Source organism: Lontra canadensis, unplaced genomic scaffold (genome assembly GCF_010015895.1).
Source record: "Lontra canadensis isolate GAN:19392208 unplaced genomic scaffold, GSC_riverotter_1.0 scaffold17, whole genome shotgun sequence".
Classification (NCBI taxonomy): Eukaryota; Metazoa; Chordata; class Mammalia; order Carnivora; family Mustelidae; genus Lontra; species Lontra canadensis.
In genome coordinates this window covers 18,505,980-18,522,793 of record NW_022631011.1, presented here as the reverse complement: position 1 = coordinate 18,522,793, position 16,814 = coordinate 18,505,980, and the positions used below count along the sequence as shown (strand labels likewise).

The window sequence follows — 16,814 nt, the reverse complement described above, 5'->3', positions numbered from 1 at the left end:
CCCCAAGATGTTATTTTTAAGTAATCTCTACACCCAATGTAGGTTCAAACTCACAAACCAAAGTCAAGAGTCATGTGTTCCACTGACTAAGCCAGCCAGATGCCCCAGCACTATTTTTTAAAGTCTGTGATAGTCCTGGTCTGTAGTACGTAATATATTGCCCTTTGTCAGTGTTGTACATAAGGATTTCCTCTAGCATGGACAGTATATGTTTCTTGCCACGTAAGGAAATATGGCTAATGGGAAATTAAACTGATAGATGAATAGAAGAAATGGGAGAATTCTGTGTGATTTTGGGGAATAATTTAGGGAAATGGGATTAATTGGGGTGTGAGATCCAGTTTTCGCTCTATCTTTTTTTTTTTTTTTTTTTTTTTTTTTAAAGAGAGGGATACCAGGACCAGGGAAGGGCAGAGGGAGGAGGAAAGGGAAAATCTCGAGCAGGCTCCCCAGTCAGTCAGAGCCCAGTGCAGGGTCGACCCCCATAACCCTGAAATCATGACCTGAGGGGAAATAAAGCGTTGGATGCTTCACCGACTGAGCCACCCAGGCATCCCTAGTTTTTGCTTTACTCTTTGCTATACCAAGTAATTTGTTTAATCTCATTGACTCTTGGTTCTCCCATCTTTGGAAATGAAAATTAGAGTAATACCCCATTTAATGAAGATTAAATGATTGAAAGTAATTTATAAATTATAAAGCCCCATATTATTCTATTTATTTATTTATTTATTTGACTGACAGAGATCAGAAGTAGGCAGAGAGGCAGGCAGAGAGAGAGAGAGAGGAGGAAGCAGGCTCTCTGTGGAGCAGAGAGCCAGACGTGGGGCTCCATCCCAGGACCCTGGGATCATGACCGGAACCGGAAGCAGAGGCTTTAACCCACTGAGCCACCCAGGCGCCCCAAAGCCCCATGCATTTCTCCTGGACCTTCCTAACCCATGGCCAATGCATTCATAAGGGAAGAAAGAATCCAGGCCACAATTTCCATCTGTTCACAGATGAACTACGTATCTCCCAGAGTGGAGAGTTTCTTGCATCCACTCCTCCAGCCACTGCTCCTTCCATCCATCCACTCACCATACTTTCACTGAGCCCTAGCCATGTGCTCTCATTTTGCTCTCCATAAAGCTTTGAAAAATCGGTGCCATGCTTTCTCAGAGGTGTCTGACTATGTGCAAGGAGAACTCAACTCAGCTTTCCAGAGTTCTCAATGTCTCCTTAAACCTGAAGACATAGAAAAATGGAAAAAAAAAAAAAACCCAACAAAACCAAACTAAGAATTATTCAGGTGACATATGTTTTGGACATTTTCCAAAGAGGATAATTACCTAAAATCAGTCTGACATTTATATCTCTAGCTTCCCATGCTTGTTAAAATACTTTTCTTGCTGAAATACTCATTGAGCTAAATTTCATCTAACATCTGGCCATTGTATAAATATAGCAATGAAAACATGTCTTGTTGCCTACACATTAGGTATAAATTTTAGAAATCCAATTAGTGTTTTATTCTTTCTGTGCATTTTTTTTCTTTGATTTTTCTTTAGTGCTGGAGCTACTTTTAGGCTCCTAACTGGAACTATAAGAATTCAAATATTTAACCCACATCTACACAACAGCAAAAGCAACTAGATTGAGGTATGGTGCTTTGTAGTATTCCCTAATGATTGTGAGATATTCCCTAAGTTCTTTATTCATTCATGCAATGAACATATGTTAAATGAATTGTCAAGCCTGGTGCTCAATGCTGAGGGTAGGGGATACAGAATAAATAAAATACCATCTTAGCCCTTAAGGAGTTTAGAAGCCAGTAGAGGAGACAGATACCTACACAAGCTCCTTCACTACGATGTGAAATAGGGCTCTTGCCATGTTGCCTAACACTGATGAGTGCTGTTAAGAGAGGTACGTACCCACCCGGCACCAAAGGCATCATTTGCTACTCACCTGATGGGGGGCACACTATGTAATTGATTGTCCTCGATTCTTCTCTGAGGGTCTATAGCTTCTCAAAATTGAGGAGCCTCTCAAACTAAGAACCCAAGGGAGTGTCCCAGTATTCCCTGTGTCTACATTATCCATCTGGGTAGGCAGAATCTGCCAGATGCCCTAAGGATGGACCCTCTAGTTAGCAATCCCAGCCTCATCTGAGTCACAGTTGTTAACGTCTTCACTTTTAGACTCCCTGTAATGCCAACTGACCTTCAAGGACCTATTCTGCATGGATGTGAACATTTAGAAGTCAGCCCGCGAAAGCACAATGTTCGCTGTGTACATCAGGGCCTACCATCGTGTATCCTCTGCAGCCTTTCCAAGAATGCATTCCCTTATATAGATTCCACCAGTCTTTCATCTGGTGATGATTATACTCAAATATCTAAACCTTTGGGTCATTCTCACGGATGCTCTTACATTTTAACTTGGAAACACTGGGAATGAATTTTCAAACATTGTCAGATGCAATGCTTACTTTTCAAACATTAAAAGTTTATTTGCACAAACTTAGTCATATGAGATACAAAGTAATTCATGGAAAGCAACCACAATGCTAATACTTAATAGATTTTTCCAAATATTAGATGTTACAGTTTAAATCACAACATTAGCTCTGATGTTGGAATAACATTTCAGTTAATAAATAATTATGACTATAACCATATGTTCAGTTTATTCTCACCAGTTTATCATGAATTACAATTGGGATTTGGGTCATAAAAGTGATAAACAGTTATATTTTCATAAACTGCATGTTTAATTAATCCTGAAGAGAATCTAAAAAGATATTCCAATGGGTTATAGAAATTAGGTGTAATTTTCAGCTCTTAGATTTTAACACGCGTGGGTAACACTATGACTGCTTTCCTAGGGTATGGTCATCTGCAAAAGTGAGTGGCCACAGTTTTTGAGCCTTGAATTAAATGTCTTCTATGTATTTCAGAGAACTATGAATTTCAGAAGTTACTGCTATTTTGGGGTGATCTATAAAGTATTACAATACCAATGCAAGCACACAAAATTTGTGGTAAAGAAAGTGAGTTTTGTATACTTTCAAGATAGTAGTCACATCTTCCTAATAATTTTGATGCCATACACATATTAGGAAAGAATTACTTTCAGACTAAGATATTCTGAATTTGCCTGATCTATAGTGCTTATAATGAGAAGTTATATTGGCCTTGTATCGTCTTCTAAGACTGTCTCTTGAGCTCCTACTGTCATCTAGTTGTCACAAAGGCAATTTCTCTGTCAAATGCTTATAACACACGGAGGGTAGTATCAACACGAAGCAACAAAGGGCCTCGCCAGGATTAATGGTAGTGCTTGAATTTGTTACTCTATTTGGAATTTTCTTATGTTACTGAATTTGAACCAGTAGTCTAAGTTGCCTGGTTTCATGGCCTAAGAGAATATTCTGTCCTATTTGGAATCAGACTCTAACAATTAATCAGATAGTTTAATGCCACATCTATGTTATTCAAATATTTCTAATCCTTTCATAACCTTTTCCAGACAGCTAGGACCTATCGACGGCATTAGGAGAAGAGTCAGAAAGGGGAAGAATGTATGAAAAGCATCCAATGGTAGAAACAAGGTGTAGGAATCTTACATTTAGCCAACAATTCAGGTACCAGACAATATTTCCTTCTGTTGTAAAAGTTTAGGACTCGGGGGGAAAAAAAAAAGGCAACTTCAACAATGAAATAATACATTCAAATGTTGGGCCCCAAATATTTAAGAAAGCCCCTCAAACTTAGAAACGTCTCTTACCCTTTGTACTTCTTTCGACAAACTATATACATTTTCATTGTAGGGACCATCTTACAGTTTTGGGGTGCTTATATTTTTCCATAGGGAAGAGACACCCGGCATTGCTTCCTGGCTGGGTATAATTCATTTATGTCCTTCCAGTTTTTTCTCTCTGATCTCTTTTCTGTCTATCTGTCAGCGGCTCTCTCCTGGGAGTGGCACGATGCACTTCATTAATAAGAAGGGATTAAAGGAAAAAGCCCTCGTCTCCTAATACACTTGGATAATTTGGTGCCATCCACAAGGCAATAGACCCCTGCTGCATAGATGTCATTAGAAAGGTACAATTTCATTACTTTTTACTGGCAGAGCCTTGAGTGAAATACAAAATATGTTGTCTCATATGCAGGGGAAAAAAAGTACCAAAGCTTTCATTCACTCTACGCCTCTAAAATATTAGAACGCAAAAATATATTTTATGGTTTTTACATTTATTATTGCCTTCCCTTAGTTGTCCTTGAAATCAAGCTTTTATTAAATACTGAGCAAAATCAAGATTAGAAGAAATTTATTTACATTCTTAAATCCTAAATGAAATTCATATATTTTTATTAACTAACACAAACCTACTAAGTGCCAGGCACTCTGCTGGTGGCTGGAAAACAATTTACAAAAACATCATTCATGCCTTTTTTTTTTTTTTAAGCACTAATTTATTAAATACTCTAACTAGAAGTGAGTATAAAAGTGAGTGCATAAGAAGTAAACCATATGGCTGAATAAAATGGATTGTAAGCCAGCAAATTGTAAGCATATTAAAGAAATCTTTTAAACTTATGCTTGTTAACGTAACTGCTGAGCTGACATATTTGACCTGGCTGATAGCATTATCTTTTGAGCTTACATCAGCGCCCCCCCCCCACGCCCCACCCCCGATTTTCAGCCTTTAGTGGTATACTGTGCAAACATTTGAAAAGACAGGCATAAACCATCATGAGAATCTCACCCTGTTTCCTATAGATGCCTCCCCAAACAGGAAATGATCCATGGGTCTCCCTGGTTGGAGACTGTGGCGGGCCACACATCTGAGCAAGTGGCCTGGGGTTTAGGAATCTGCCATGAAAACTACCAGTGGCGCTCCCAGGCATTGCCCTAGTGTGGTGACTCCCTGGGGACCTCAAGCATTACTTTCTTAGCACCGATTAGGTTGAACAGTGGTCCATTATGTCACTGCCACAGACATGCGCCTGCCACTAACACTAAAAAGTGGCACATGTTTGGAGCCGTGCGTGGGAGAAGAAAGCCCTTGATTATCAGCTTATTTTCAAGCCGTTCTTTGCAGGGCTGGGTTTTTGCTTCCCTACTAGCTGTGTTTTCAGTTAAACTGTCATTTGCAGCTCTTTGTCTAAGACAAAGTCTAGCCTGGGTGGTTAAGAGGATAGAGACTGGGATTACCAGAGACCATTCTACTAACTAGGCACAGCCGTTCAGGAAGAACGACAGGTCTCAACAAATACATGAGTTAGTAATAAAAATGCTTAAAAACAGTGTTGGGTTCCTAGGTACAGTATCTCTAAAAATGAAAGATCAGTTATCTAGTCCGCTCTGCGTATGGAGTGTTCTCATATCCTCACCCTTGCACTCTGCAACCATGGCCTTCCTTGTTTCTCCTGCATTTTCATTCATTAAAATACCATCACACGCCACACTGAAGACTATCAACGAACCTATGAGAAGTGAGAGAGCAGCAGAAATGGGGGCCGGGCAGGGCCCCACCTAACACCTTCCAGAGTGAGCAGAGCTTAATAACAAAAAGTTAGGATTCAGCTAGTTATGTTCTTGTTATCAAAAAGAAATCTCAACTAATGTTTAAATATAGACAACCAAAGTCACAAACAAACAAAACCCCCCGTTTTGCCAATAAATTAAAAAAATAAGCAACATGGTTAAGTGGTTAAATGCTTCGATTGTTAACCTCATGTGATGTATTTGAGGATGGGCACTGAAAACAGATCAACTATTTGATTCCAGAATGTAGATTCCTTTTTCCTTATGATTTTTTTAGAATGGCAATTTTCCCTCCACTCTAGTAAGATCATATGAGTCTATTTGTCCTGTTTGTCTTAATAGCTGTTTCTTATGATTTGGATGTTTTATTAGGTGGAAACAATAAATATTCAGGGTGTCTGAACATTCTTCAGATTTCTGGGCTTTCGGTCCGCATTACCTTGGGCACTGAGGAAGAGGAAGGAATATTATGAATTTGGAGTTCAGGTTGAAAGTTGGGTATTTGACATATATAAAATGGAAACAATTCATTAACAATGACCCTTGTTAATGTTGTCTTGCTGAGGTAGTTCACAGTAAGGGACTGCTCATAAAAGAGCATGTTATATTTCCTCTCTTGAATGTGCATGACTCTGTGACATGCTGTCCCTTGCCATTGAAAAACTTGACTTAATGGAATAAATACTCAAACAAGGATCAACAATCCCAGGGCCATGGTAGAGGAGGATTAAGCTGATAGGTATGTCTCTAAATTCTGCCAGGCAAGACTTAACCAAATCTTGATCGACATTTTAAAGTGATTATCATGGATGGCAGCAGGATTCGCTGGATTCATATTTGCTTTGGGGACACTTTAGGAAGACTTCTTTTTTAGATTTGGAATTCACAATAGGTTTCTTCCACTCCTCCTTGGTGGAACAAAGAAATATTCTTATCTACCCTGAATAATAAGACATGAGAAAACAACCCTGCGCATGGCTAATTTATAACAAATCTGTTTCCTTAATGGGTGGAAGGAAATCTGAGGACCGTTCTGAGTGTTCCTGTCTGCTTTCAGTGCCATCTTCTAGTCATACTGAAGACAGCACCTCGCCCGATGGGTCTTTCCCCTTCTTCTCCTCGCCCCGGTCAATGTCAATCACGTGCACCACTCCGGGTTTTAGGATCAAGTCGTCAGTCTCTACCTGACTCCTATTGTCCTCCACCTCCATGTAGCTCCCCTTCGTTTGCTGGGCAGCTTTGCTGAAGGCTTCTTTCAAACGACGTTTGAGTTCAACATCTGGACAGAAGACGTACTCATAAAGGCCACCAGCGAGGACAGCTCCTATTATCGGTCCAACCCAATATATCTGGGGAAAAGATGGAAGAGTTATGGAGCGAAAGTGGAGGAAAACTATTCCTTTGAACAACTCACGAATCTAGAGCTTAGCTGGATGACATTAAGGGAGCCAATGTGCTGTGCAGAAGAAAGTAGGATTGGAAAGAATATTAAGAAAATATATCATCTGCACATCAGAAATCCGTAAACTGCTAAATAACATGTGAACGGAAAACAGGGAAAGGCTGTTTTTGCTTTTCTTGCTTTTACTAGTTATTTCCTTTCCATTTCTTGATAATCCTTAAAGTTGAGATAGCTCCTTTTTGGGGGGGAACGGCACATTAAGTGTGCACTAAGAGTTCTTCAACTGAAAAAAAAAAAAGAATTTCTGGAGAGTATTTCTCTTATTTTCTTAATATTGCCATCTTACGTTGGTTTCCCACCTAACTGCAATCAACACACAGATGTTATTGTTTGAGATCTAGTTATTCAGCAGAGTGTGATGGATGGAATCCCAACTCCCAGCTCCACCACTCAACAATCTGGTGAGTTCTTGCATCAGTACATGACTTCTTAAACCTTAATTTCCTCATCTGCAAAGTGGGGATTATAATAATGCAGACCTCATGGGTTTTAAAAATTCAATGGAAATAATCCTTGTAAAGTACTTATTCCTTCCAATTTCATAGCAACTGTCTCCATTCCATGTTTCCTAGACAATATAAAGTTGTATGTGAATAGGCTGGCGATAAGTCATCTCCTGTATGTTACATGATTTCCTTCCCTAAAATCTGGTGATTTGATTTAATTGAAAACCTCATGATTTGTTTATTTCCCTTCTTTCATCCTCATGGTTCCTACCATGGTCACTAAGTGAAAAAAACCCAGTACCTTGTTTATGGGTGATGGTTAGTTGAGGATTAGCAACTCTATAGGATTTTTCATTCAACAAATGGAAGCTTTTTATCATACCGTTATTGTGTTTAGAGTAAACTAAATGTTAAGTTTTGGTAAACTTCAACATTTACTTGGAGTACATATATGCGGCAGAAAAGCATACATTCATTCAATAGATTCAGAGGAGCAATGGAAACCTCGTTTACTGAGCCAGCTGTACTTAGTCTTTTTCTTATATTAACTCCCGTGATTCCAACAGGAACCTTTGAGGTAGATATGATTATTGTCCTGATTTTATGGGTAAGGAACGGACACCTTGAGAGGGCAAGAAGCTTGCTTAGGATTTCATGCTTACCAAGTGCTTGAGCTAGGATTTCGGGTCTGTGTGAGTTTAAACTTCTTTTTTGAACTACTGCCCTGCTTTTTAGGAGACTCCCCTTTTCTCAATTGAAAAAAAATAGAAGGAATGCTTCTGGCTTAAGACACTCTGTAAGTGAATTTCATGTAGCATCCTCATTGATAATTCTAAAGAAAATTCAAAATTTGAGCTGTTGCTGATCTCATATACTTCACATGGAAACTCTCAGTAGGGTGGTTACAAGGACCAAGCTCCTTGTCTTGAACAGAAAGAAACCGTGTAAAAGTTGACCTTCTCCCTGCCCAATCAGAGAAGAAACTAGATCCCTCCTTTAAGTGTCTTTGCCCTCTGATGGTTAGATATGTTCTAGTCCCCATGCTACGACTCCCACAAGGGAGGCAAAGGTCTTCTAAATAATTAATTAAATGCATCCCCAAAACTCCAACGCAGAAGACATCTAGTTACATGCTCCCCAAAAAAACCAAATCTCAGTTTCAAGTGTTATTCCCAAACAAAAGTCATAACATACTTTAAAAGGACTTTCAAAATTTATAAAGGTAAATAATTTTTCTTGATAAAAATATAGATATATGGAAAGTACGAAGAGGAAAGCTGAAACAGTGTCATTACACTATCTAGAAAACTCACCATTAACATTTTGATGTTATTGTAGTCTATCAGTCAAGCTCTCTGTCTGTAAATATGCTGTAAATTAGTTCTAAAATCCACACACCTATTGCTACAGAATGGGCCTTTGTGTTCAGTGGGATCAAGTTTGTTATAAAATAGCAATAAGGGGAAACCTTTAATTCAGTCAACAAGTTAAGAAGTTTCCTACTAGTCGAATTTTAGCTAGCCTACCACAACCACTAGGTAATTAGTAAACATATATACTTTCACCCACATTTTAAAGTCCTCATAACTGAAATATTAATTTCAACTTGCTATTTGTCTAAATTGTAATTGTAAAAATAGTTTGAATTTAAGAAAGTTGAACTTACAGTTGTACTTTTACCATAAATAACTATATACTGCCCCTTAAAAATTTCCATTCCTGTTAATATGGCAAATTTTGAGACATAAATGGAAATATCAGTGGCAAAATGACCAATCCCGTGGATGGTATATATTGACATTCTTTGCATGGTTGGGTCCAAAATTGGGCTTTTGAGCACTGACTCTCATTCTTTGAGGATTGAAATTACGTCTAAAGGCTCAGTACACTTTCTGAGCAGCGAATGTCGGTAGTAGTGGTGGGATTTCCTCTCATTTGTAACGTGCACTGCGGTTGAGAGGATGTAACTGGGTCAATAACGGCTGTATGAATGAAATTAAAACACAAGTGACATATAGGTATATTCTTGAATTAAAAATAAAATTTGTTAAAATAGCCTTCACAGCACATCAATGACAATCAAAGGCAGCCCTACCTGAGGCTGGCTTACATAAGTCTCCTGTTTTTACTGGTAATTTTAAGTTAGTCTAGGAGTAGCCTTAAAACTGCCTTGTTATTCACTTAACGGATTTAAGTTCCTGTGTTGTAAGAAACAATTGAAATAGAATGGATTGCGATATTTGGAAATGGACATCCTTATGTTCTGGAAGCCCTGCCACCCCATAAATAAGTAGGTTAGCCACGAGACTGGAAAGCATGCTTCTTCAGAAAGTCATTGATGTTTCAGCTATGGTTATGGTGATAACGGCATAAACACTTGCATCATTTATTCCTCTCCATCTGCAGTTCAAATGCTTCCAGCTCACATACTATTAATTGGGTTCATGGACAGTGCTTTTAAGCATTTCTTTCTTCTTTTTTTTTTTTTTAATTTTTTTGCAAGTGTATATTTTGTTATTGCCAGGAAAGCTTTAGTTTCAGTGATTGAAACCCCATATTCACCAAACACCCTGATTTTTGCTTGTTCCCCATAGGTAAGTCTATCAGATACAGTGCCCAGAGCAGTGCTGATTAAAAAAGAAAGACTATTATGGAAGGCCCTGAATAGATATAAGATATGATGTTTTATAGTAAATCTGGGCTAGTCTCTCCCTGGTCTCTATGAAAGGTGTAGGAAAGTGGGGAGTCAAGGTTGGAAGGGAGTAAGAAAACTGGCAAGCAAAGAAAAAAAAAAAAAGAGCTCTGTGGGTAATTGTCCCCAACTGTAGGAGCACAGGAATTATCAACATGATGGTTACCCAGTGATTTTCCCAATTTCCCATGATAACTGCAGGTCCAAAGGATCGCGCGGGGTTCATGCTGGCACCGGTGTAATTGATCTACAGGAGAAAAGAAAACAGCTTCAGACATTGCTGAGATGGGACTAGTAGCAGGAAGTGTTCTCTGCAATTTGCTACTATTTGCCAAGTCAGTTAGAGGAACTGTCAAGATGTTAGCAGCTATATCAACATTTCTCATCACAAAGTTAACAAAATAATCACCTAAAATGGACAGACGTGGCTGGATACTAAAGGACTACAGCTGTAAAACACAACATCTTTAAGCCAGCTCTAGGGTGAGGGTAAATGAAATGAGTCAATTATTTAAATGGACTTGGAAACTTACTGCAAATAAATGTCCAATTGCAACAGAAAATCCAATTGCTAAAGCTACTGAACCAGTGACATCGGTCCGTTTGGAATCACAGCTGGCAAAAATAGTAAACACCAACTGAAATGTGATGATCAACTCCACCAGGAGACCGTGACCAGCGGTAAGATTTCCATGAACCTAGAAAGAGAAAAATGCTCCATCTGAATCGAAGCATGAGTATATTTTCTGTGATAACATATCATAGTGAAAGGCATACTTCATCACTGGAAAAAGCAATGGTTAATTTGAATCATCTCTTCTACCCCACAAGTGAGATGCTCCCCCTGCTTCCAAAAAAAGAAAAAAAAAAAAAAAAGGAATACATTTCCACTCATTTTGGGTCATCACAGATAGTTAATTACTCGTAAAATGACCAAGCGGGAATTTGTGCTGAATGTTCTTTTCTACAAAGGAAGCAAAAGTGTGCCACTGCTGCACTTAACTTATAAAGGAGTTTCTTGAGAATTTATAATTTTATAAGGCAATGATTAAATCCATTAATTAGGTTTAAATTAATTAATATACATTTCAATTACAATTTAAACTGTGTGTGGGTTTTTTTTTTTTTTTTAATCAATCCTGGTGCTGAGCTAACAACTGATGTTCCTAACCAGTTAAGGACAAAACTAGGATCAAGTGCCAATTTATTGTTCTAAGTGTGGCCCTTGATGTAGATCACTTTAAATCTCATGAATGTGATAGGAAACAAAATTGTTTCTTCTGCTAGTGCACCAACAAATAGTTGTAATAAAAAATGCCTTAAGCTAAATATATAGTCTAGTATAGTTGCTCGGATGGGAGAAAGAGCGAGGGGAAAAAAAAACCCCACAATTTTTGTGCCACCTAGCCTAATAATATTCAAGTCACTAGATGAGGAACAATGATTATATATAGATACAATCAGTGTTGCTGGGATGAGTTTTCAAGCGTATCAAGAGTCATCAGAAATCTTCTAAGAAGAAATTAGCAATTTTAGGAAATTCTCTCAGGCTATTGGGGTGTCATGTAGCAGGGGTCTGCAAGAAGCCTGGAGTCCTAGTTTGAAAATAAGAGCCAAAGATGCTACCGTGGTGACCCCCAAGCCCCCCACCACACTGGAAGGTGTGACGAGGTAGAGAATCCCGGCTCCGATGATGGCACCCAGGCACTGGGCTGTGACGTAGAAGACAGACTTGGCGATGCTGATCTTCCTGGTGCACACCATGGCCACTGTCACAGCGGGATTGATGTGGCCGCCGCTGATGTGGCCAAAGCACTGTACCATAGTTGCAATGCTGAGTCCGAAGCAAAGGGAGATGAGAACCATGTCGACAGGTAGGGGCTTTTCTGTCCCCCCCCAGTTGATGGTGGATCCCAGGCTGAGGAGAACAAAGATGAGCATGGCCAGAAATTCTGCTGTGACTGCCTTCCAGAAAGCTTGAGTCCAGACCCCTCTGAAGGCCACCATGATGTTCTCTCTTCTACACAATGGTCCACACTTACTGAAAAGAAAACAAATGGTATCAGTTTACCAAAGCAGGGTTCACGAATTTGGGTGAAGACTCCAGGCGTACCTGTAATCTTGCCCGTCTGTGGGGAATGGCCCTCTCAAAGGTTATTTGCATATCAAGAAAGAATGCTTCCAGGAAACCTTCCTAATTAATGGTCTCCTTAACAGTCAAATGGTGACGCTGGCCGCCTCCTATTTAGTAGTCAAAGCTCTTTCAGTAGCACCGATGAGCGCCCAGAAAGGGAAATACGGTTTCTTCAGTTTCTTAAAGAACGAAGAAGGGAATACATGTACTTGAGAGCAAGAGTTAATTCCCTCAGAGTAAGTTTTTAAGTTTCACTGTACTTTTAACATGCCATTTATAGTTTGAACGTAAAGCAATACACACACAAAACGGGAGGGTTTTTTTGTTTGTTTTGTTTTTTGCCGTTTTGCCGTTTTGCCCTTGGTTGCGCAAAATGGCATTCTGAAAATGGATTTGTGGAGCGCGACGCTCCTCTTCCCCAGCAGAGACTGCGGATTTCGGGAGCAGGCGCGCGAGGAGGCCGGGGTGCTGAAGCTGGTCTTTGGAGAGGCCGGGTCGTTCCGGGGAGGGGAGCTCAGGGTGACTGGCAGGGGCGGTGGGAGTTGCCAGGGCCGGAGCGGCGACTGGGACACGCTCTCCGTCTCCCTGGCGGACCTGGGCGCGCGGCGCTGGGCCGTGTCAGCCTCGGGCTCGGGGGGAGCGGCCACCCCCGCGCGGGTGCCAGGTGGACAAACAGTCGCGGCCCCGCCCCCGCCCGCCCCTGTCCCAGGCGTCCCGGCAGCCGCAGCTGCATCCTGGCTTCCGCCGAGCTTTTGGAAGCCTGGGGGACAGTCCCATCTTGTGCCCGACCCTTTCTCGACCCCCGACGTGACCCCTCAGACATGCTTCCCCAAAGAGACCCTGCAGGCAGGTGTGGACGCCCCGGGCACCTGGTCCGCGCCCTCCGGGGGCAGCCGAATTCCGGGACCGGGGGTGCCGGGCAGGGGGCAGTGGCCCTCGGAGCAGGAGGCTGCACGGGGACTGGCTGTTCCCCCGCGTCTTCTTGGCGGCCTTCTCCTCCTCCTGCGTGGCCCAGAAAGACGGCGGGGACCTTGTGTGTGTATTGGGGCGGGGAGGAGGGTGGGGTGCGGCAAGCACTTTCTTCCTCCAATCTGTTTTCCTCTTAAGTGTCCGAGGATCTTCGGAACTGAGAAGGGATCGGGTTTGAGGATATTAATGCCAACTGCTGGTTTGGGTAAGAAATGGCTAGAATTCCCAATGTGGGGGACAATTACTCTAGTTACCCCATTATTCAAGGCATTTGGCCTTATCCTTTGCCAGTGATAGCGGTGAGAGGAAAGGAGTGTGGAAACACTCATCACCAGAGGGCTATGAAAAAAGAGTTAGGCGAGAAAGCCAGGTATTTGAACGGATTAGAGTTATTACAGCTTTTCCCTTGATGTATAAGGAAGAGGAACACTTCCCACCCCCACCCCATGCCCAGCCTGGGTTCTGGATGAGCAGTGGGGAAATGCTGGGCCAAAAGAGCTAGGGAATTCTCCCTTGACCTTTAGGATCTCAGCTCAGCCTCTGGTTTGATACCGGGCTTTGCTCCCGAGTTTGAAGGAGAAACCCATTTTTGGCGCAAACCGGGTGGCTCCGGAGGGGGCACAGCCTGCTCTGCCTGTCCTAGGTGTCCCCTGGCTGTGAACTCCTCTAAGTAATTACAAGAAAGCCCAGCTGAGAGGACAATGGCATCATATTCCCTAGAGAAAGAGAAAATAAAGAGCCAAAACAGCCCTTGGAATGGAGCAGGAAACATGCCCTGAGGGAGACATTAAAAATATCCCCAAGGGGGAGAAACTTAAAGAACTCACAGATTGAAAAGAAGCTAGGAATGGGGCTTCTGAACTCACCAGCAGCCCTGGCTGCAGCCAGAGGCGAGGGGCAAAGGGGCTACCACAGGTGCTGGTCGTCTATGGCTGGATTAAGTGGGAAAAAGGAAGAGGACAAAGCACAAAGCCAAGGAGGCTGGTGGGCAGGACACCTCAGGTCCCTTTTCAACAGCAAGGTTCACCAGGAGAGGCGGGCTCTGGCAAAAGGCCGCCTCCTGGCTACACTCCGGCTCCCTCACTTTCCCCAGCCCCCCAAGTTCTATCTCCCTGCCTCTTCTCTCCTGCCTCTCCAGAGAACTAATTTAAGAAACTCACTTGCTCTTTCAGCTTCAAATTTTCATCAGCCAGAGAAATTAAAACAACATCAAAAAATAAAAAAAAATTTAAAACCCCAATAGATAAATATACTCCTAAACAGTGTTTTAGCTTTTTTTGGAAAACCCACAGAATCTGATGTCTTTCCAGGGCAGAGCGAACAGCCTCCGTTAGCTGCGAACCCCAGAGTTGCCAGGCAGCACATACATACCCCTGACCTTCCAAGCGCTCACCTCGGCAGGCAGAGTCTGTCATGGCTCCTGTTATTACCGGCGACGCTCCTTTATGCGTTCACACTCTCCGAAAATGGATCAACACTATTTGTTGTGCTTCTCTCGCCCCAGAAGAAAGGGGGTTTGTTGATGTGTCCGCGTTGTACTGAACCAGACACATTACTTTCTAGCTGAGCACACAGCCTGATCCACTTCTGGACAGCTGAGCCTCCCGGTGAGTAATTTTTCTGATGAAAAATACTGCAGATAGATTTCCTTCCATAGGGTAATTTCCCTGTGCATGCACAGGTCTCAGATATTTGGAGGATTTTGCAACAAAGCATCCTTTTCTTCTTCTCCCTTCCCTATGCCTCTCTTATGATTATGCCAAGTACCCAGATCTAAAAGAATCACCTACCTGCCCTATAGTTGCCTTCTAGATTCTGTCTGAGAAGACACATATATATATATAATAAAAGAGTTTCATCTTTTGGCCCCGCGCTTTGTTCCCTTAAGGCAAAGAAGGACTTACCCCCACTGCCTTGCTGCGGGTCTGCCACTCATGCCTTCCCTGGCCAGAGTGCAGCTCTCATTGCCTGCCCTGCAGCTCCCAGTGCACTGGGAGTCAGATTACGGCCACTTGTCTGATTGGGTTTTTGGAGTGTAGGGGTGGAAAGACTCTGCACCATGTGGCAATCGTCAAGTTATATTTGAACTTGAAATAACTTCTCTCTACCTGATCACCCGAGACACAGGGCATTTCAGGAACACAAAATGTTTGCTTACATTGCATTTCTTTAGCTGGTAATCTTTGAAACTGAGGAGTTCCCCCAATTTTATTTCGATTCTTCTCACCACAATGGATTGCTGAGAATTTGTCTTGTTTGGTTATGTGTCGTAGTTGAAATTGGGCACCTATGAGAAAACAGATTTGTGTTATCCAGCAGTTGAGATGGGTTGAGATCTGGGCTGTAGTACATTTGCTTTTGAGAGGCTGAATTTCCAGTGGCTTCTTTTGAAGTTTTTGATCTGAGAAGTAGCGTTTTAAGTACAGTAGATAAGTCCATTTGTAGCTGGGTAACACTGATTTGGATAATAGGAAAATAGGAAAAATAGGAAATAAGACTATTCCAGGGTGCTCCACTGACTGTTACGTTAATAACAATTGTTGAGTAAGAAGTAGCAAATTTAAAAATATGGAGGTTGGGTGGGGATAAAATTTTTGGAAATGGAACGCAAATTTAATATCTGCAAACCTAGGGACAAGACTGACGACATCATTTGTGGGGCCTGATTCGGAAGAATGCATCACAACTATGATTTTCTGTTTTCTCGTCTTGTTTGGGGACTTGGGATTTGGGAATGGGTGAAGAGCCATTAGAGAGGGATGAAAATTTTGAGTGTGAATTTCGGAGGAACATTTTATTATTCTCTCAAGCGTTGTTGACTTTACATCCTTAAGAATGTGGTTGCACAGTATGGTTGTCCATGGGGTGGGGGTTTAGGGTATTAGCCTTGTTAAAATGTGCTCCCTGAAGGTAGGAATAAATTCTGTCCAGAGGGGGAAGGTGTCATTGATGTGAATTCACAAAGAACATGTAAACAATTTGATGTTGATTCTTAAAGCCCTTAATCATTCAGATTTTAGAGTACGATTAAAAAAGAACCGGCTCACAAATATTTTTAAAAAATTTGAAAACTTCCATTTTTTAGACAGAAGGGCTAATCGCTCTGACCCTACGACCACAGAGTCAGAAGTGACTCTGAGGTCTATGAACCCAAGGACAGACTCTGCAGTGTTTAGGTTCTTTCTTGTGAATGAAGCCCATGGTCTTCTCTCTTCTCCACGGGAATCCACCATGAGTGGTGTTCCCTTGGGGCCACCGATCACTGAGAGGACGTTTTTCAGGCCCACTCTTTGCAGGTTGCCCTAGGCTCATTAGCATTCACTCCCTGGCCGTGGCAAGTTCCCGTCACCATTTTACAAAGTGCCAGCAAACTTGGTTGCCACGGTTTCTCAGACTCTTTCCCTTTCTTCTGGCTGGCTGATCACTGTCCTGGTAGCATGTGTTGACAGTCAGTTCCTAAGGGATGGCTATTCCCATCAAGGGAAGGGCCACCCTCATTGGCACCAACTCAAGCACTTATTAGTACTCTCAGCAGAGTGGCTGAAAATTGACCAGGGATTAACCCTTCACCTA

At 41.8% G+C, this 16,814-nt stretch overlaps 1 protein-coding gene and 1 long non-coding RNA gene across 4 annotated transcripts in view; one reads left to right on the top strand and one right to left on the bottom strand.

The window, feature by feature from the left end:
* Positions 1–5,093: 5,093 nt before the first annotated feature.
* Positions 5,094–15,250, bottom strand: AQP4 (aquaporin 4). Of its 3 annotated transcripts, none has more exons than XM_032859713.1 (5): positions 15,146–15,250; positions 11,765–12,179; positions 10,672–10,836; positions 10,305–10,385; positions 5,094–6,887 (listed from the first exon to the last, which is right to left on the bottom strand). In XM_032859713.1, the coding sequence occupies exons 1-5, from the start codon at positions 15,175–15,177 to the stop codon at positions 6,609–6,611; spliced, it is 972 nt and encodes a 323-aa protein (XP_032715604.1). In that variant the 5' UTR covers positions 15,178–15,250; the 3' UTR covers positions 5,094–6,608. The 3 variants fall into 3 exon arrangements, with proteins under 3 accessions (XP_032715604.1, XP_032715607.1, XP_032715606.1); XM_032859716.1 differs by lacking the exon at positions 15,146–15,250 and adding an exon at positions 14,635–14,674; XM_032859715.1 differs by lacking the exon at positions 15,146–15,250 and adding an exon at positions 14,108–14,244.
* LOC116868921 overlaps positions 14,694–16,814 on the top strand; it is a 34,424-nt gene continuing 32,303 nt past the window's right edge. Inside the window, exon 1 of the long non-coding RNA XR_004382917.1 lies at positions 14,694–14,848. This is a non-coding gene — a long non-coding RNA (uncharacterized LOC116868921). The remainder of the gene's footprint in view (positions 14,849–16,814) is intronic.